The sequence below is a fragment of the Poecilia formosa genome, unplaced genomic scaffold (assembly GCF_000485575.1).
Source record: "Poecilia formosa unplaced genomic scaffold, Poecilia_formosa-5.1.2 Scaffold354, whole genome shotgun sequence".
Taxonomy (NCBI): domain Eukaryota; kingdom Metazoa; phylum Chordata; class Actinopteri; order Cyprinodontiformes; family Poeciliidae; genus Poecilia; species Poecilia formosa.
In genome coordinates this window covers 50,308-72,336 of record NW_006800293.1, presented here as the reverse complement: position 1 = coordinate 72,336, position 22,029 = coordinate 50,308, and the positions used below count along the sequence as shown (strand labels likewise).

At 40.5% G+C, this 22,029-nt stretch overlaps 1 protein-coding gene across 3 annotated transcripts in view; it reads left to right on the top strand.

Moving 5' to 3' along the window:
* The first annotated feature begins 4,785 nt into the window (after nt 1–4,785).
* LOC103153533 (neurocan core protein-like) overlaps nt 4,786–22,029 on the top strand; it is a 45,143-nt gene continuing 27,899 nt past the window's right edge. The window contains exons 1-2 of one of the 3 annotated variants that reach the window (XM_007574480.2): nt 4,786–5,095; nt 21,178–21,257. In XM_007574480.2, coding sequence (XP_007574542.1) covers nt 21,185–21,257 — 73 coding nt within the window. In that variant the 5' untranslated portion in view covers nt 4,786–5,095; nt 21,178–21,184. Of the gene's footprint in view, nt 5,096–7,677; nt 7,796–21,174; nt 21,258–22,029 lie in introns of those variants that run through there. The other 2 variants (XM_007574479.2, XM_016662016.1) reach the window with 2 other exon arrangements.

Here is a 22,029-nt window from a genome sequence, read left to right as displayed (position 1 = left end):
TCTCACATGATTGCGTCGCACAATCATGAGAGATTGCGCGACGCAATCATGAGATTGCGTCTCATCCCACTCTCTCTGTGGGAGACAGATCAGGTGGGAGATCTGTCTCAGATCTCTCCCACCTGAGAGATCTGAGACAGATCTCTCAGGTGGGAGATCTGTCGCTCCCACCTGAGCGACGGATCTCTGCAGCTCCTCCAGCTTTTCTTCACGATGCTCTCGTTGCGTCAGGTAAGGTACGCAGACATGAGTTGTTGGGTTGGTTCTGTAATCTTTTCATTTTTGAATGACAAGAACAACAATGACTAGGCCTGTCACAATAAACAACAAATCAATTAATCGCATGATAAATGAAAAGAAACTGAATAATTTTAATTTGCTTGATTTATCGTTTGTCTCTTTTTTTTCTCTCTTTTTACCAAAAACTGAATGATAAACACCTTCAGTCTGGTGTTTTGGTCTCAACTATCCATTTTTTGAAAGCTCAGTTTGTTTACAGAGACTTCATAATTTATTTTATTTGTTGTTTCTGTTGTTTTCTTTATTTATTTTGGATCTTCCAAATCTCTTCCAGTTCCAGCGGTTAAATGTTAATTAGAATTTAAAGTTACATTTACATTTGTAGCATAATTATAAAACATTGTATCGTACTTTTTAACAGCTCTGCACTTGTGTGTGTCGGTCTGCAACATAAAGGTCAAGTAAAACATTTTGAAGGTTTGTAGTTGTAAACTTGATCAAATGTGGAAAAGTTCAGCCTGCAAGAATTATTTTCTGTATTCAGGTGATTAAAAGTTGTTTTTTTTTCTTGTGTTTGTCTTTCTCTTTTTCACAAATACAACAGAAAACATTTCACGGCATTCGGCCAGAACTGATTTTTGCCCTTTAACCAAAACCTGCTCAGGGATTCAAAGATGCAACTTGGTACGAGAAAAAAAAGCCATTTTTATTATTATTATTATTATTATTATTATTATTATTATTATTATTATTATTATTATTTTGCTGTTGTTGTTGTTGCAAAAAATACATTGTTTTTATTTATTTATTTATGTTTTTTTGAAGCATTTATATTCTGCTCGGTTATCACGAGGCAAAGAACAACAGATATGAAAAGATGTTTCTGTGGTTGAACGACTTTGCCCCGAGGTCGCTGAATGCCGGCTGCGGCTCGCTGGCGTGCGCCATCATTTGTTGCTGCTCGCTTTCTGTTACACATCTGAGAACAAAGAGGCAACCAAATTGACAATTATCCACACATCATTTTCATCTGGCGCTTTTAGGCAGCGTACAAAGGAAAATTAAGACGACGCTTATATCCTTTTACCTCAGAGAGCTCTGAGCTGTAAGTCTACACTGTTTGATAAGAGAAATCAATACTTGTTATATGAAACTCCTACATGTTTCAGATGCCGCTGCCTTGGTTTCAGTTCCACCGGATCAATTTCCAGCTGAATTATAACGACTTGCCTCCGTTTGATCTCATTTATCGTCCAGCCAATGCTGAACTTCAGATATTTGCATAAACAATTAGAAAAACTTGCATATATTATCCAAACACCACCAGATCAGATCACAAGTGGCGCACAACAAGTTTACATGTTTTTAATGAAAAGCTAAAAAGTGTGGTGTGAATTTGCATTCATCCCCTCTGTCCTCTGATACTCCTAAATAAAATGTGGTTCAACCATTTGGTATGAATTTGGCTGTTCTGTGAAGACATCGTGCGTTTCTCTAAGTATCCAAAAGATTATCCAAAATAAAGCTGTGGAGAAGCGAAGATTTCGGAGCGAGAATAAGAAGTGACGTTCACAGACACTCTCCGTTTAGTGTGACTGAATCTGAGCTGTTTTACAGTGATGGGAAAATGTCAGCGTCTAGATGTTCAGAGGCATTTTTCAGGTGACCTCCAGCTGTAATTGCCATATAAGTATGATGCGCAGCACGCCGCGGCCACTAAGTGTTTTGCTCCTAACACTTAACTGTAAACCCTGTTTGATTGTGAATCACTTTTATATTATTTAAAACATCTTGCAGCTCACCGTCTCGTGAAGCTTTCAGTCCTGTTCAGATCTGTCTTTACATTCTTGTTTGGCGGGGGTTTTTTTTTGTTGTTGTTGTTTTAAAGTTTTGTCAGGTTAGTTTTATTAAGCAGAAGTCTAGAGCAGTGTTTCCCAACCCTGGTCCTCAAGGCACACTGCCCAGCATGTTTTAGGTGTTTCCTTGCTTCACCACAGGTGATTTCAATTAGCAGGTATTTGCTGAACTGCAATCAGCAGAATGAGGTGCATTAAAGCAGGGAAATTTCTAAAACATGCAGGGCAGTGTGCCTCGAGGACCAGGGTTGGGAAACACTGGTCTATAGTGAACTAATTTAAGCGAGCATTTAAGCAGTAACTTCATTTGAAGATATTCTTTTTGTGATGATTAATTACTCTCAGTAGCGGATCCTGATGTGAGCGACATGGGCAACCGCCCAGGGCAGCATCTTGTAGGGGGTGGCATGAAACCCCCACATCCCTCCAGCGATGTGAATATTATGATAGTGTCTAGTACATCAACAACCTTGAACCGTCTGAAAGCAACGTTTTTTATTAGGAAAATTAGGAAGACTGAGGCCTTTCACCACTCACATGCTTACATAAATAAACCACTTAAAACTTCATCACAAAGGTAAGTGGTATTAAATGTAATACCACTTTCATTGCACAGTCGAAGCTATACAAATGCAAGTACTTACCATTGATTGAATAGGTAAGTTAATACACCCATAAGATCAATTATTGTAATACTGTAATAGCATTTAATCATTTTAATTATTAATGTTTCTTTAACAGAATCAACAACCGAGCATCATTTCAGTGACTTTGAACGTGGCATGGATTTTGGTGCCAGACGGGCTGGTCTGAGTATTTCAGAAACTGCTGATGTACTGGGAATTTCGTGCACAACCATCTCTAGGGGTTTACAGAGAACGGTCCAAAACAGAGAAAATGTCCAGTGAGCGGCAGTTCAAATGCCTTGTTGATGCCAGAGGGCAGGAGAGAATGGCCAGACTGGTTCAAGCTGATGGAACGGCAACAGCAGCTCAAATAACCACGTGTTACAACTGAGGTATGCAGAAGAGCATCTCTGACCGTACAACACATAGAACATTGAATCGGATGGGCTACAGCAGCAGAAAACCACACCGAGTGTCACTCCTGTCAGCTAAGAACAGCAAACTGAGTCTACAATTCACACAGGCTCAGCAAAATTTGACAATGGAAGATTGGGAAAAACGTTGTCTGGTCTGATGAGTCTTGATTTCTGCTGCGACATTCGGATGGTCGGGTCAGGATGTGCAGCCGGCCAATTTGGAGCAACTGCGTGATGCTATCATGTCAATATAGACCAAACTCTCCGAGGAATGCTTCCAGTATCTTGTTGAATCAGTGCCACAAAGGATAAGGAAGGGGGGCCAACCCGGTACTAGCAAAGTGTACCTAATAAAGTGGTTGGTGAGTGTATAGTGATGATGTTGGTGCTTTAAAGAAAAGTACAGAAGCAGAGTATTTGACTGTTTTCCAGCTGAAAGTCAGTCAGGTTTCTACAAAGTCTGAAATTCACCTTCCCACAAGACAATGAGCCCACGCAAACAGACAGAACTGTAACGAATCAGGTCAGAATGAAGGAGCGTTTCTTCACTCAGACAATAACATATATCTGAACTTCCCCTGGCTGCAACCACCTAAATGAAAAACCACTTCATATGATTCCTCTTAATGCTGTCCATAAATTTTTATTGGGTGTGTTTCTAAAAATATCAAGTGGAGAGAAACTGTCAATTCAGACTGATTGTTCAATAAGAGAAGGAGCAGAAGGTCAGCAGAGCCAAAGTCAGCTTAAAAATGACCATTAACATCTAACTGAAGAATTTCCCTCTCCTGCAAAGCACAAGCACGTCACATAAGACAATGAAAACCATTTTTGTGATCGGTGATTATTAAGAATCTGTTCCAAAAACAACTCCTGTCTCAGGTTCACAGGGGAAAGATGCATTATTTAAAGCCATCTGGAAAACCCCCCCAAAAAACTGCAGACCTGATGAATAACAAAGAGGAGTAGTGTTCTGCACTTCTCCCTCACTTTATCACCGGCAGGAATCAGTGTTGGAGGCTCAACCTGCGGTCAGGCAGCCTTACAGAGTCCTCGGCATTAAGACGAATGATGCTGCTGGCTGCATGATGCTGCACAAACACAGCTGCATCTCTGAGATTTGGGCAGATTTGGAGATGCCTCCGTGACAGATGTGTTACACTTAAATCTGCTCAGCGTTATCCAAACAGTTACTTCTGCACACTGTAGCTGAAAAAAAAAAAAGAAAAAAAGATGCATCATGATGTTTGGTTTCTGTCTTATTTACGAAGGAAACATGAGATTAGCTGTGTCACTTAGTGGATGTGTATGAAAATTATATGAAGAAGAGACATCGGTGGGGTTCAGGGGATGGTCACTGTAATCTCATGGGGGGGTAAATTCTACTTTCTTTGCTCAGAGACTAGATAAGCGTTTGGGGTTTATGTAGGAATCGGATTATGGTCTCATAAAGTCCACCCCCACTCTCTCTCCCTCTCTATCACCTCGTTGGAAAGGGGGCGCCGCGTCTGTCTGCCCCCGCTTGCCTCTTTGTTCAGCCCGATTCTGCCTCTCTCCCTACCGGTGCGGAGGGGGACGGAGCACCTCTCTCTCTCTCTCTCTCTCTCTCTCTGTCTCTCTCTGCTTCTCTGTATCTGATCTAGCAGATAACAGCGTCTGCTGGGATGACCGGCGCGTATCTTCTCAGCAAGGAAAAAATTACGATGAGAAAAGAGTGAAAAGTGTGTGTATGTGTGTGTTGTGTGTGTGGCGGGGAGAAAATTCCCGGAGCGCCTTGTGCACACACTCAGCTCGGGGTTTTTTTCTGCAGCTGCAAAGTGCTGTTTCGAGCCTAATTCGTCGGTTTGTGCAGCCGCTCGGGGCTTTTGGTTAGAGCACCTGCTCCGAGGCGCAAAGCTTTCTCCTGACATTCCTGAGGATTGCACCAGCAACACGCATCTTTTCTCTCACGCCTACGGTAAGAATCTGGGAATCAGTATTCACCTCCCGCATGCTTTATGAAATCAGTCATTTGGTCAGTGTGTCATTGCTCAAGCCTTCAAGTGACCGGAGGCGCCTGCCTCTCTCTCTCTCTCTTTCTCTCATCAACCGCTTTCAGAGCATTATTATTATTATTATTATTATTATTATTATTATTATTATTATTATTATTATTTTAAAGTGGTTTGACATTCTTAGATAGCTATATGTATGAAAAAACACTCTTCTGGAGCAAGTTGAGTTGAAACAAAAACTACAAATTTCAACAAATTAAAAAAATAAGTCTTTTTCTTTTTTCCTGTGGAACAATTAACATCGCGCAATCACGGCATGAGCTTTTTCCACACGCCCACAAGTCACACAGTTTGGGATGTCTTCAATTATTCAGAACTCAAAGCTTTTAATATTGGACTATATTTATGACCTGTGTAGCTCCATGTATTAATCATCAACCCAGCAAGTTACCTTGTCAGCGCGTCCCGACTTAGCTCTCTCTCAAGAGAGCAGCAGCAACCCATCTGCATTTCTTCTCTGATGACAGGGAGAATCAAAAGTGGTGATTTCTTGCTGGTTTATGCTATAAAAGCAGATCTGAAGACTTGAACAGGTGTTCCTCTCAGGGAAACACCAGAAAGTTTTTTTATTTTTTTTGTAAGGAGTGGCCAGAGGGAGGTGGTCACTAATAATGTTAGGGTTTGGTTTTTAAAGTTGGCTATTTTGGGCAGTTGCCCATGGCAGCATTTGTAGAGGGGTTGGGGTGGGTGGATAAGCACCAGATTAAAAAAATATATAATTGATCTGTCAGTTGTGCACTGAACAGGTTTTCTGTTGCTTTTAGGCATGTACCGTCAGTGGGGAGCTGACATCTTGAGTAGCAGAACATCAATTTCAATTTTTCAGTTTCAGTAGCTTGGAGGGTGGCAGAAGGAGAGACTTGCTCAAGGCGCAATTCGGGCGAAAACTGCCACAGGGCAACCAATAGGATTTCAACACAAAGTTCAAATTTGATTGGCTAAAGACTGACTTTAATGAATTGCCAGAGGGTAAGACTGTATTTATGCCAATGTTTTAGATACCTTCCTGCTCCAACACACCTGATTCAAATGACTGAATTACTTCCTCAGCATGTCAACAGGTTCTGCAGGACTCTTTCTCTATTCTTTTTTTTTAACATCTGAAGCAAACAGGCTCTTGAAGTTGCACCCTCAGCCCCTCCGCATTGATAGATTACCGTTTGTGCACATGAGGTGGCATTGTGAGGCCAGATATAAATCAAAATGAAGGAAAACAAGAAAAATGCAGTTTATTTTTTTTAAAAGTAAAAATCCAAAAAGTGTGGTGTGAATTTGTATTCACCCATTTTACTCTGATACTCCAAAATCAAATCTTCCTCTTGCAGTAGCCTATTTAAACTCTACGAACGGCTTAAATCCATTAATTTACATGTCAAATTTACTGGGAAATTAAGTAAGAGTTTTCTTTAAAATAAATGTTCTCCCAGAGAACAGGGAGATTTAAACATGGCAAAAAAAGGACAAAAGAATGTTATATGCATCTTTAAACGAATAAAGACATGTTAGAAAAATATTTTTTTCCATAATGTTGTCTAGCCAGGCAACACGGACATCAAATATGCAAAGAGGGGTACTGGGCACCCCTGAGCCCCCCTTTTTCGTGCCCCTGAGTTTCCCCGAATCTGTAGTAGTTTAACAGGCAACATGTTGCAGAGGAAGTACCAACATCAGATGTCTCATCGAGCCACCCGCAGAGCAACACTTGTGATTATAAACCACCTCATGTCTCCCCAAACCAACTTTTTATTAGTTCCGAATAATCGTGAAATGCAAGGGATGCCACATAAAGCGAGCAAACGACGGTGGGGAGGGGGAAAAAAAAGATTGATTCTGTGTGGTGCCGAGAGGACATTCATCCCTCCTCATTGACGAGAGCCCCTCTGTAAACAAAACCACGGCATGTACAAATCGCCAGCGGAGGGGAAGAACACATCAGGTCACCTTGACAAATGAGCTGTATTGTCTGTGAATATGAGAGACCTCCCGTCGGCCAATAAAAGCCAATTCTGCTTCCATTTACCACTTCAGTCTGGAGAAGTCCAAGTGTTGTCTTCCTCCTGCTGCCCCTGTTAGCACGCCCACCGCTGGCTGTGTGTCAGCGACACAAAGCGAGACAAGGTTAACAAGGAAGTGGTACATTAGAGAGGAGCTGGAGCTCAGGTGATATGTATGCATGTGAGGGGGGGGGGTGTGTGACACGGGGACGGGGAGGTGGAGCCTCCACTTCCAGGAATAAGGCAAAGGAAGGGCCAAAATGCATCTTCTTCCTGTCCACGTGCGTTAACGAGAGCGTGCAGCAATTAGAGAATTAGCTTCGACGGGAACCTGGCGTGGGTGCAGCAGTTTGCATGTGTGATAAATTAAGTTTGCAGATGAGTGCGCGGGAGCAGACGCATCAGAGAGCACAGTTGAAGAAGAATTAGAAGAAGAATTAGAAGAAGAAGAAGAAGAAGAAAGAAGAAGACTCCGATTCTAAAATAGAATTCCAGCCGTGCGTCGTGTTGCTGCTCACTTTGCGTCTCTTCACCCCCTGTTTACTGCATCATGTCTGACTCTGCAACCGCCTGGAGTCAGTTTGGAGCAGTGAGTGGATTGTGGAAGAGGTTCGTCAAATCCTTTGAGACGCTGCAGAGCTGCTAGTCAGTCATTTATCACGAGGAACTTAAATGACTGCTTTCGATCATTTTTCAAGCAGACGGAAAGAAATGTACTTTTATTTGTTGTCCAATTTGCTGGTTGGTTTTGAACATGAACATAGTTTTTTTGTTTCTCTAGAAAAGCTAGAGAAGTTCACTGAAATGATGCTGTTTATTCTGCCTAAACTCATAATTGCTGCAGGTTACAAATTCAAATCTTTATATTAATTGAGCACATAAAACATTCAACGTCTTTATCTTTTTGGGAACATTCAACTCAGCTTTTAAAAAAAGGCTGATGGTGAATTATTTTGTAAATTAAAAGGGAATATATGAACATGCTTTCATGTTCAAAGATAAAACCATCTAATATTGATTTTTCTAAATACAATTAAAGGGGACTGGCTTTTGTTATTGAGGACCTAAAATCTCTGTAATCCATTGTTGACGTTTGTTTTCCCTTGTGGACAATTTTAGATTCTTAGTTTGAATTAAAGGATTTCAAAGATTGTTTGGAAACCATGCAATTAAAAATCCTCGTTAAGTCTGAACAACAAATGCTTTGAGGTAGCTGATAAAATTACAAAACAAGGAATGAAGTATGACGTATTGAGTCGATCACAGGGAATTTTTATTTTATAAATAAATGCAAGAGGAAGTGCTGTGCTCTGATGTGCGTCTTCATGATGGCCCCTAGAGCAAGAGAGTCAGAACTCATAAATATGTTACATTTGTTTGGTTTTGAAAATGTTGAAATGACCCAAAGTCATTTTTAAAAGTATTCAGAAACAGATTCTTAGGAACTATTGTCATCCAATGACCTGGAAACATTCCAGGTTGATGAATCAAACACCTTTTTACAGGAAAATGTGTGCATCTCTTTCACAGCGGTGATTCACTTACTGCTCTGGTTAATGACCTGCATGCACTCTGGAGCGATACTATGACAACCAATCGTTTTATACGCTATGGCAACCCGGAGGAGATAAAATTGAACTGTTCAGCATTGAACTGCAAAGCATATGTCCAAGTCAAGTTTAAATTTCTTTGCTACGTCTTTGTAAGTGGGTGTGGTAAGGCAGAGGAATAGAGGACTCAAGTTCGTTCAAAAACTCAACAGCGTTGCATATTATCAGTAATCCTTTAATATAGTCCAAGGTCAGTTCACAAAAATCCAATCCAAGCAGAGTTATCCAAAAAACAGTAGGTCCAAAAAAACACAAGCTGGGTCAAAATCGCTGGAAGACAGAATTAGGATTATGACTGAAACACATGATACGAGGGACAAAGATGAGCTGACAAGCTGCACAGGGTGAGGTATAAACAGAGAGAAAAAGCATTTTTACTATTTTATATGCAGATGTACCAAGGTGAGGCCAGAGGAGTGAAAACCACAATTATACATTTGCCCACTAGGCCACAGAGGCATACTATAGTGGACCCTTGGTATTCAGCTCTGCTCACAAATGGCTAAAATCCACCAAGAATCCCTCTAAAAACAATTTTAACTGCTTATTTTAATAGTTCAAACAACAAATGCATCTTAATATGCATGAATACGCACAGTGGAGACCATCTACTGTCGTGCGGTCTTCCTCATCTCCAGCCAATCAGGAAGATAAATGTGGCTCCTGGATTGGCTGCTCTGTAAAAACCAACTATTAATATGTCAAGCAGCATTGCGCCTACATAATTCAGCTTCCCAAGCTGCGTTACCTTTGAATATTTTAGATATGCTCTATGAAATCCATGAACAGATCGGTTTTGCAGAATAATTTGGAGTTACGTTCCGCAGAAAAATCGGCGAATAGGTGAATCCTGAATTCACAAGAGGTGGAGGTATTTTATTTTTTTTTATAAATATAACTATGACAGGATAGCAGATGTCTTTATAAGCTGTAGATGTATTCATTTGTTTACTTTTACTGTATGAAATGTCTAAAAGATATCAGTAGCTCATTATCCTGCCTGTCTGCAGCTGACATAAACATGACAACAGCATGTAAGCAATGAAACTGATGTCATGTTATCCTGAGATTGTCCTGTTTGACTAACCCCGGTAAAAACTTTCTGAAAACACTGCTGTAAAAGACTGAGTGCGTAGAGATCATCTAATGTAAACTGGAGAACAATTTGAGCTGACTCAGTATTTCAAAGTAAAAATGAACTAAAGGAAATAAAAGTAGTCTTTCTTGTTTATTAAAAAACTAGAAAGTTTTACAAAGTAGATCATAAACGAGTAGATTATTCACCTCTACATTAAGAACTTTGTTGAGGCTGTATTTTCTCTGCAAGCCAAAAGTAATACTCAGCTCTAGATTGATATTCTCTCTGGTAAGGAGGTGCTCACACTAATATGTCACTTATGTGACGATAGCTTAAATTCCTGCCCTAATACAGCAGTAATAGCTAATAGAATGAGGCTATATAAATGCAAATGAGCACCAGCTCTCACTTATGGTGGCCAACTTCTGATCAAAATAAGCTTCACCTCTGAGCAAACCACATGCTCAATGCAATATAAGCACGCCACCTTTAAGGAGAATTTATTTCATTTGGGGCGCTAATTTACTGTTGAGGTCATCACCGTGGAGCCAACTGAGAACCAGACCGAACTGAAGTGGCAATTTTATCATCTGTTTTTAGTTTGTGCTTCGCTTGTCGTGATGTGCTTTAAACTAGCAGTACCTTCCCAGTCACTGGAGCCAAAAAGGATCCCTGGTTCAGCACTGGACAGCTCCCAAATATTACATTCCTGTGATCAAGCTGCCAAACGTTGTGAAACAGGGGAATGAGTGATTAGTCGGTGTGTCCTAGCTGCCGGATGGGGACTTAGTCTCACACTCTGCCTCTCTCTCTCACGCGGAGGAGCGAGTCCCTCGTTCAGACCAAGTGCCCTCACGCCAAAACCCACCGGGGATTGGACGCACCGATCCATCAGTCAACTTCAGTCTTAAGACGGGGAGGGGCCGGAGCGGGCCACCAGGCCAATCAGTAGAAGCATAGATGAGGCCACATCTGAACACACAAAGAACGAATCCCCCCCCGAACCCCCCCCTTTTGTCTTTGGACCTGCCTGCGGCTCTCCTTGAAGGTTTGGGAGAAGAAAAATGTTTGGCTTCACAGTTGGATAAGAAAAGAGTTCCTCCAGGCTGCATCAAATCAGCCTCTGCAACACGGGGATTAGGAAAATGACTCACCTTCTGCACGCTCAGCAGCCGCCGCCGCCGCCACCTCTATGTTTTTTAATGTCATCCGATTTGAAGCAACTCCTTTCAGCAGGTTTTAGCTGTTATTGTTGGGTGCTGATGTATGGAGGAGCAGATGCTCCAGCTCCTGGAGATAAACACTTGAAGGGCAGAGCTTTCTTTTTCTGTGCATTCGTCATTTGTATTCGGGCAGAGTCATTAAGCATGTGGAGCTCTTGGACAATGTCCCACCGTCCTGTCCACATTTGTCTCCATCATTCGTTTTTGCTTTTTTTTTTTTTATTGATGCACCGTTTTCTTTTTGGGACAGAAATGTGAGCTCCCTTTGGCCATCTCTTTTGATTCAGAGAAATAGATGGTGTAAACCCCCAGAGCTAATGCATTCAGTGATAGCTGCGCCTCCTCTTGCACCTGATCCCACATTGACATTGTTTCCCCAGGACGCTAACCTTTGACCCCCCACAGCTGAATTAGCTACATTAAACACATTTTATGTGCTTAAATTAGCACACACCCACACTCACACACACACACACACGCACACACACACACACACACACACAAATCATTTAAAAGCAAACTTTATAAATGCATTAGTTCATGTATTCACACTCAGGTTTCTCCATTTGCAGCAGTGAGTGAAAATAAATGTGAGGTGAAATCCAATTGATCTTTGCTTTGAAAAGTTGCAGTAGAGGCTTTTTTTTTTTTTTTGTCATTTGGGAATACAGTACCAAAAACAAACACCAACACGATACAGAGCAGGGGACAAAAATGTCTTCTTGACCAAAGACAAGTTTTCAAACTGATTAATGATCTGTAGTCAGTGTACAGTTACTTAGATTAAGTTTTGGTGCTAAACGATTATATAAACAAGGATATAAACAAAAAGGGGGTATTGATGACAGACATATTATTGATTCAGAAAAGTGGAAATGCTTGTGAATCTACAATGAAATGCAAAACGATCTGTAATCCGGGGTTTCTCACTCTCTCTCTTTTATTTTTTTTTTACAGTGAAAGAACAGTAATGGTTCCTGCAGTTTCCAGTCTGTCTGTGGGAAACGATACGTTAGTTTTCACTTAACCTATTGAAATTTTAACCAAATGATTAGACTCCTCGAATTAGTGAAAAAAATCACAAAGAAATTAGGAAAAATGTAATTTTGTTTGAGGTTAAGGTTCATTATTTCAACATTGACCATAAATAATCATAATTAAGCTTTTCATTCATTCATTCATTCATTCATTCATTCATTCATTCATTTATTCATTCATTCATTCATTCATTCATTCATTCATTCATTCAAGTGGACAACACATGGCCTATAAACATGCCTTCCAGCTTGCAGCTTATTTTCAGACCCATTCCCTTGTTGGATTTTTCTGTTAAATTATTTTCTGAGACAAAAAGCCCAATTCTCTATTGTCATTTTCAGTCTGATATTGTCACCCTCTTAAAAAGGTAGAGAGGAATTGATTTCCTTTAAATAATCATATTAGACCAACAAATCCACTGGCTGCCGTTCTGAAAGCCTCCCCTGGTGCAGACAGGCTAATTAGGAGTCCTTCTTTCCTGTTGAATGCAGAAAATGTCATTTTTTCTTTGGCTACAGTAGACAGGATCCTATATCGACAGTAACACTTGAAAAGCCCCACTTAAATTTTCCTGACTCTAAAGACGACATCACAGTTTCTATATCTATATCAATATTTAGACATCAGAGTTCAGTGATTTATTCATCCCATATGTTTTGACATATTTTTTTTTCCTATTAATAAAATGTCTACAGTTAAAAATTGTTTGAAGTTGCTTGGATTTATGCGTTACAGAAACAACCTCTGCTTAATTCCACGGAGACGGCTCCATCGCGCCCACTGCTTTCCATTTTCCGTGGAACTTATGTGACAGTTTTCCGTTCTCACACATTTACAGGCACACATTTAAATAATGCGACACCCACGTTTCCTAACCAAATGTATTTAGATTGATTTTTTTCCCCCTCTGTAATGACCATACAAAGAGTCTTTAATTGTCAAACTTGCACTCAAATGGCCAGTGACAGGAAGTGGGTGAAAAATGAGGCGATGGAGGAAGAAAGTAAGGGCGTTGGATATCATCTGTTGCAAGTCTGCTGAGTGTTGCTCCACATCAGTTTAGCAGCTACGCAGGATGGACCCAAACAGATGGCTAATGCCGGTTTTACTCTGGTGTTGTTGTACATATTTTACCCCTGAGTAGCTACTGCATGTTTTCCAGCTGAATATTTAGCAAACAACAGTTGAGTTACTTTGGTGATTACACACAAATGAGGAAAATCTCCCCTGAACTTTTATAGGCAGGTTGAAAATTGGTTTAAAAACAACAGTTTTTTCTTTGGTGATTGGTGCTTTGTTGGTCCTCGCTTGTATTTTTGCAAAATCTGTGGCGTTGTGTTGTGTATCTTAGCTTAGAACATGGTGGAGGCTGCATCATGCTGTGTGGAAGCTGGTCAGAGTAGATGGAGCTACGTTCAGGAAAACTTTAGAGATCAGTTGAGGCTGAGGAAAAGGTTTATCTTTCAACAGGATAATTCCTAAATATGCAGGCAAAACTAGAAACCAATGGTTTGAGTAAAAACTAACTCGTGTTAGAATTGCCTAGTCAAAGTCCAGACTTAAATCCAACCAAGAACCGGTGGGAAGACTTGAAAATGGATATTCAGAGAAGTTCTCATTCTAGACCGGACTTGAGCTGTTGTGCAAAGACAACTAACCTTTACTTAACCAGGTAAGCTGACTAATGAGAATTAGTTCTCGTTTACAAAAACAACTTTGCAAATTGTGAAAGTGAAATCAGATTATTCCTACTGAAACTGTCTTGGAGACCTTTAACAAAAAGAGGGATTAAAAGCAGCTGAAGCTGAACCAATAAGTCTTTGGATGTAGACAGTAGGATGAAGATACTTAGCATATTTTGCAGCTCCTTCCAAACTGAAATGAGAAATGTCCAGAGGAAGCCTGGGTTTTTGATCTGACTGTATGGGTGGAGTGGTTGAGACAAATCCCCCCACCCCCAATATTTGCAACTTCAACGAAAAGTGGTTCAACAAGACAGACTTAATAAGGCTGAACAGAGACGCAGTATGACACATCAAATCCCAATGAAACGCATTAACGTTTGCAACTGTAATGTGACAAAATGTGAAAGAGGTTTTTGCTTCTCGGTAGAAATTCAAGTCTAAATCAAGGCTGCAATCGGTGCTGAAATTACATCTTTTACTCAGCGGGCAAGAGATTTTCCCCCCGTTATCCCTTCTTGAACCTTTCAAGCTAAATAATCTTCAAAATGAAACAAAATTGCCTCCTTCTCCTGGTTTCACTGCTCATACATTAAACCGGAGTTTATGCTGGCCTGTCAGCAGCCCGTTGAACAAGCCCTCATGTATAATCTTAAACTGGGAGGACTGGCATCTTGTCAGAGTTCTCCCTCCATCTGAACCCTGCATGAGTCATTAGCTGCTTTGAGAGTGATTAGTCACCATGCTGGCATACAGAGCACAAAGACGAGCTGTGGATCTGTGCTCATGCAGTGAATACCTGATTCAGCCGGGTTCACCTTGCTTCTGGTTCTTGGTTTTCTTTTTTTCTTTTCGAAGTGGAACAAAACAGGCTGTGGTTTATTTGGTCCTCTGGCTGGATTTTCCTCCAATATTCTTGGAACCTGTTGACAAAAAGTGTTTCTGTGAAAACAAAAACACGAATTTCAGTCGGCGTGCATGAATTACCTGCTGCCTATTTCCCCCCCTCACCCCTGTACAAAAAAGCAAATTAATAAGACTTAGGGAGCTTGTGCAGGCGTCTTTTCTGAGGAGCTTTCATCATGGCAGCGTTATTATTTTTAAAATGTTGATAAGATGACCTTCCTTTCAGTCGTCTACCTTCATCCTTCTCTCCTCACCACTTTGTCTGTCACTTATCTAGAGCTGCTATTCTGCTGCTCACTCTGCTGCTCTCTGGAGGCAATAGTTTTGTGAGATATGATTAAAGAAGAAGGAGAGGGGAGGAATTGCCTTCTCCTGTCAGGTCCCTATAGGGGTGGAGAAAAAAAAAAAGTATCTTTCCTGTAACTCCTGTGTCTGTTCCTGTTCTTTCGGCAGGTTTTACCAGAACTTTTTAATAGCTGTTAAAATTAATCTTGGTCTTTAGTGTTGTCATCATGCTCTTTACATGAAAGGATTAAAACCTCCTTTGAAAAAGACTGCATTTGCTTTCTTTTTTTTAACTTCTTTCACCATTTCTCTTAAGGGAGAACAGAGTTCTAAGTCTCCATAATTCATGTTCTGTCACATCTGAAGCAAAAAGATGAAAAGATGACTTAATAAAAAAGAATATTCTGGGTATTTTTAAACCTGAGATTCTTTTTTTAACAGATAAACAAGATGATTAGGAGGAAAACATATGCCTGGAATTGCTCCTGTGCGGAGAAAAATGCTCTAAACGGCAAAAACAAAGATGGCTGCAATTACTCAGAGAGGGCAATTCTCCATGTCAGATTTAAAAGTGGTGGTTGTTGCTGGTGCACCACCCTGTTTTCAGATGTGCTTGCATAGGTCACCAAAGTAACTTCTAGCAGAATTACCTCCACTCTCTCTGCAACAGGGGTCTCTGGAAAAGCAATTTTCTCCATGAAAACGTGCTTTGGTGTAGGATTTCTTACCCTATCAGTGTTACTTATAGTATTTGAAATGCTTGCTGCAAACACGATGCTGTGCAAAAAGCAACATGAAGACACAGACCTTACTATTAAGAGAAAATGATTATTAGGCATGATTGAGGCTTTCCTTGTTGGGTCACAGTCGGAGGTTGAACTGTGAGATTGAAATGTGTCCCTAAAGTGTTTTTGTGTGACTTTTTAACCACACATCTGTCACTGCCAGAGCCACACAAATATAACCTGCAAAATAAGCGCACCCATTATCAAACAGCATACAACAGTAATATATTTATTCTTTTAATCCTATGTTTGTTTTGTAAATTACATGTAAAAGTTTCTAACATTTTTTTATACGTATTCAAGGGTAACTTGGTATCACATTTTAATACTTTTTTTTATCACCCCAAGACATCAAAATATTAGCTGAATTAATCAAAAAGTAGGTCAGGTTGCTTTCAATTGGAGCCTAAATATAAATATTCAGGAGGTGAGGGAATTTTCATCAGTGCAAACAGAGCAGCTGCATAGTGTAACAATAAAATACTAACAACACATTTACCTCTTGGCTTTACACACCAACATTTTTTTTACTCCACCGTGAACCCTTTTTGCTCCAAGTAGTAACTCTTTTCTTCTTTTTCCAAGTGCAAGACCTGGAAAAAATTCTACATGCTACTTATGAACAGACTCAATAAATATTTAACAAATAGTTAGAACTTTCTGTATGCAAATGATGTTATTGATGTGCTAATTTATGCATAAAGTGCAGTGCTATGCTAAATAAAGTGTTTAGTTAACACGCAAATCTGCTCATAAAGTGTTACCAAAATAAAAACGGTAACAAGAGATCTCTTCATTCATCATAAAAATTAAATCCTGATTCAGGAATGTGATTTTGCTCCCAAATACACCTTAGTTATGCAGCAGGACGATCCAAAACACACCAGCAGGTCCATCTTTAGTAGCATGACTAATTTATAGGTTAATATTTAGTTTTCCCATTGGACCACATTGGTTTAGGAAATTAGATTACAATTTCTTACTCTTTTACTCAAGAGCCGACGTTCCATTTAGCTGCTTTGTTCAGGGAAGTGCTAAAGTCAGAGGGGGTGCACATGCTTCTTCTTTCCCCATACTTTGTCAAATTTGATATATTTTTTCAAACATTAAATGTCTGAAACCTCTCTCTGCCTGTTTTATGAAACTGCAGGAAACAAAGCGATTCTTGCCACAGAGCATTTACATCTCTGCGTGATCCGCTGAGTGATGTGCTCCGATCAAAGCGCTATAACTCACACAGACTCCCTACCAGAAACCCAATGAAGAAAACATTGTGTCTTGGATGATGCATCATTCAGGCCTCCAACATCAAAGTTTCCTGAGTTAAATAGAGAAATGAAAAATCCCCCAGACGGAGCAGCCTCTGGTGGCACCGAGTGTATGTATTTACAAACTGATTTGCATGTTCACTTACTCTCGACAGGAGAGGCATGTTGCTTTACTGATGTCAAATTGCGTTAATCATTTATGACTCCAGGACTTTTACATTTTGAGATTTAGTTGCGTCTAATGAATCCATAAGTATGGAGATGAGCTTTCAAGATTACTCAGTGTAATGGAAATATTTCCAGATGGAGAAAAGTTTGAAATATTGGGATAATAAAGAAACCTCCAGCTGGTCAAAGTGAACTAAGTAGCACTCTTTGCATTATTTCACATGCAAAACCTTTCACATCTCAAGTCTTCCACATATTTCAATGTATTCACTTGTGATTTTGTTCAACAGACCGACAAAAAGTAGCACGTAATTTTGGAAGTAGAAGGATAAAATACAAGGCTTTAGAAGTTTTTTATTTATTTTTTTTCAAAGAAAGATTTAAAAAAGTTCAACATTTTTGTGCTTTCTACCTTACTGGGCTCGTTGAATAGAATCGCATATCGATAGAAAATTCTCTAGAAAAACCTTTTCATAATTGATGGGAAGTGTTGCTCCAGTGGTATTTTGAGGTTTTTTCTTTGGAGATGGCCTCCAGATCTTTAAGCTTTCCGATTGAAGTCAGGACTTATTTCATAAAATGAAAAGTTCTCTTTACCTGAGGTGATGCATAAATCGTTGTCATCTCATCGCATGGCCTGAAAATGGAAAGAGCTGTTCAACTGTGTTGGAGTTCATTCATTTTTGTTTCTGTGCTCCACCAGGTCCGTTAACCAGTTTCAGGACCCGACCAGAACCCTAAATCCGTAAATTAGCTTGAGAAATAATGAGATTTGTTTATCAAACAGGCTTTAATGCTACAAGCCAGACATGTCATACAAATGGATCAGATACAGAGTTACATTCACCGTCCAGCGCTGGGGCCACACTTAGCTCACCTAATGGATGAAACTAAGTGATTCTAATCAGTTTCAGTCTGTTTACATCTGACTGTCAGCAGTCAAACATTTATGGTCATGTAAGCTGCAACGTGTGCATGTAAGCAGTTAAAAGTTGAGCTTAATTCTCTGGTAAATGTCACATTGTGGTCAATAAGTTTTAAGCGTTCTTTTTTTTGTGTGTGTGTTGGGGTCATACGAATGTTTTTATGAGTGGCTAACTCTAGCGCTTCAGACTCCTGCTGGCTTCCCTCTACAGTTTTCCCAACGGCTGCAGCTTTACAGGAGATGTGGGTCGAGGGGCTCCTGGTCGCGATGACCACGGGGGCCACTTGGTGTCCTGCTTTAACAAAGTGACAGCCATAATGCAGGCCTGCCAGCCCCGTCTGTTAGCTCCTTTTACATCTTTGTCACTCTGCTCGCTCGCTCGTACAATGAGCCTAGAATGCGTCCCATTCAGACGACATGACAAAAATGTGTCAGATGGACATTCACATTGAAGTCCACTGAAGCATTTTAGAAACTTCTGGCTCTTTTTTTCTTCCTCTGAGACACAACTGTGCCTGAGAGTCTGAAAGGGGGGGACATTTAGAAGAAGGCGTTCACAACATCTGACGTCTCGTCCCGAACAAAGGATGAGTCTGGTTTAGTATGCTGCTGGTGTGATTGCATCTCCAGTGGACTGTATGTTGTAAATGCCCTCTGGCAAATCTCTGAATGGTTGGTGTCCATGAGCATACAGTGGTGTACATAGAGCTAAACCTTTAGTAATGTCAGCGTGGAGAGCTGCTGGTGGGTCCCTGCCAGTCCTCGGCCCCCTCCGATACAATACTCTCCGGGTAAACTCCTTGGTGTCGTGACTCTCTCCAGGCTTTTAGAAATCACTTGTCAGCCACCCAACAGGATCTACCAATGGTTCAGGTCTTCTACATGCAGAGTCCAATGGTTCGCCCCCAATCTGTCATCATGAGGTCCCCAGAACCAGGATGCCCGCAGAGTGGCGCCATACCCACATTCAGAGGGCTGAAATGGCTGCCCACTCATAACACCTGCACAACAAATTGTTGCCTAATGAAAGTGTAGTTTGGCAGAGAAACGCTCTCCTTTGACTCACACGCTCCGGCTCTAGTTTCGAAGGTTTGACTAAACTTTCACATGGTCAGGAAAGAGAGCCACCATTATTCTTGCCGTTCCTGAGCTGAGCTGCTGTTGCATAATCGTCATTCAAAGCATGAGGGATGCTGTTGGCATGCGTTGCCGTTACCTTGGTGAATGCAAAGGGGCCCGTCTTGGATGAATGATTTAGTTTATGTAAGTGAAACCAAGACCGTCTAATCTAGATGCCTAATTTTGGCTCCGACTAACGTGCGGTTCTTCTTGCAAACCTGCGCATTTATATGAAGGCGCAAATGTGTCTGCAGGTCAATTAAGGATTTAAATTTGTTTGTGTTTCCTGATTTCGCCTTAAAACAAACACCAGACCTGCGTTTTCTTCAGATCTCGTGCTCCCGACTTCGTCTCCGTTTCACGCCAGCCCCGTCTCAGGCATCTCTTCATTGAACTGTAAAGCTTCAGGCACCAAGCCAAATCCTCCGACAAAGTCAGCAACTCATTTTTGATCTGTGGCAGGATTTTCCTGACGTTGTGCAGAAGAGATGCAGCAGCCTCGCTGTTTACTGCAATAAGCCCTTCCTATGGATACTTACTAATTAGAAAAGTAAACAAATTGTTTAATTCTTAAACACGGCAGACGATTAAACAGCATTGTGTGCTTCGGATGCTGAAGTTTCTATTTGTAGTTTTGATTTTATTGTAGTGCAAATGAGAGAGGAGAACTTTGAAGAACACCTCTTTCCACCTCTTTGAGTGGATAAGTGAAAAGAAAAACAACCTTTGTTCACAGTTTCTCAAGACGTTGCTGGTGTGTGCTGCACATCCTCTAGCACTCAGGATGTCTGGAACTTCCTGAGTGCTAGAGCTTCTTGTTTGTGATTTGTCTGTAAATAGCAGAGATGGAATCCCACAAAACAGGCAAAATGTTTTCGAAACAAGATCGTAGTTTTATTGGTAGACGTTAAACAATATTTTCATGGCAAATATAGCTGCTAAATGATGAATCAATCAGCCTGAGCCTCACTGAAGATGTAATTTGATTTGTTAAATCGTGAACTGAGCGTGAATAACAACAGGTTTTTTGACCAGTTTTAGTAGCCTGATTACTGTCGGACTTGTAGAGGCAGGAAATCACTTAATTACGACTTGTCTGGCTGAAGGATGCAGACTAAAAGGTCTTAAAAAGCAACGCACCACGCCCCAACAGATGAGAAACAGAGTCGTTAACATCTATCAGTCTGAAAAAAAGATTCAAAACCATTTCAGAGGCTTTGGGTGACAAAGTCTGTAAGACTAGCATGTTTATCTGAAATGCTTTCATTTCATGCTTGAATTAAAAGTTAGGATTTATATGTACAGCTTGAGTTCCAGATTCACAGACATCAGACTGAATCAGCACAACGTTTGGCCTGATGACATGATTATTATTGGGTGGCATGTACGCTTGCATCCTGATGTCATATTCTGTTAATAAATAAACATCTAAAGCAGTGCCTGATTTATTTCCACAGCAATTTTGAGAAGATTGGCTTTGTAAAATGATAAAAGATGTATGTATTAATGTTTTATAGAAGTACTAAATATTTTTTATGAAGAGGATAAAAATGAGGATATTAGTCGTTTTTAGTTATGTGAAATGACTAATAATTGACTTTTTTAAACAAAGTTAAATGTCATTACATACTGAAATGGTGAAAGTTGTTCTTTTTCTGCTTTTGTATGAAAATGTAACTATTTCTGGGCTGAGACCCAAATGTTTCTGGATCCTAACAAATTCCGACGTCACAATTCGTTCAGAGCTCATATTGGTCTTGAAATAAAAACTAATTTTAATGGTGTGCATAAACATAAATATTTTCTTGCAAGTTACAACAGCACATGCGTTTTGTGTTTGGGTGCAGCGCCTCTGATTCAGTTTTCCTTCCCATCCGTCTTGTTTTTCTTCTCTCTCTCAGCAGGTCCAGGATGGTGTTAAGTCGGACTGCAGCTGGGCATCAGATCTTTTTTGCTCTCATGCTGCTGCTCTCTTCAGGCTCTGGTGAGTCCTCAGTCTTTTCCCCTCCATATTTTAGTCTCCTCATTGCCAGGGTTGGATGTAAAAATTATGTCTGCACACAGCTGTTCTCGGTGATACCGACAGGAAAAGTGGAAGAGCTGGATCGGAATACAAAACAAGTGCTTTACACTACAAAATAAACACATTTTTTTGCATTAATATGAACACTGCGAGAGCTGACATGCAGAGGATGTTGGCGAACAAGCTCGCAGGAATAAGCCTGGAGCGCCTCCAGAGCCATTTAGCCAAACATCTGCTCCGTCACAATTATGTTTGAAAATTTCTGATTACGAAACAAAAGGCGGAAAATCTCAGAGCTGCAGGTTGCAGCTGGATTATTACAGGTTTGTTGTACCTCATGCAGCCCGCTGGCTGACAGCGGCGCAGATAAGTTCTTGGCTTTAATTACTTTCTCTGAAATTGGCATGCATCGTGCTCTTCAGCCTGGGATTGTTATTGAACTGCACCTGCATCTCTGATTTGCTACATTTAATCATTACCCTCAACAGATAGTGGTTCTTCTCCACATTCAATCATGTTCTGTTTTGTTTCTGTTGAAGGACAAAAGTGGACGGACCAGACAATTGTTTTATGCAGCGAATTAAAGCAGAGGTTTCCAACCGGGACTTATGTTAACATTTGCAGCAGGAACTGATTACGGCCAAAAGAAAGGAAAGCACATGGAAATGACATTTGACAAACGAAAGCAGAATTTAAATGAAGAATGGATTTAATTCAGTGCATTATTTTGTAA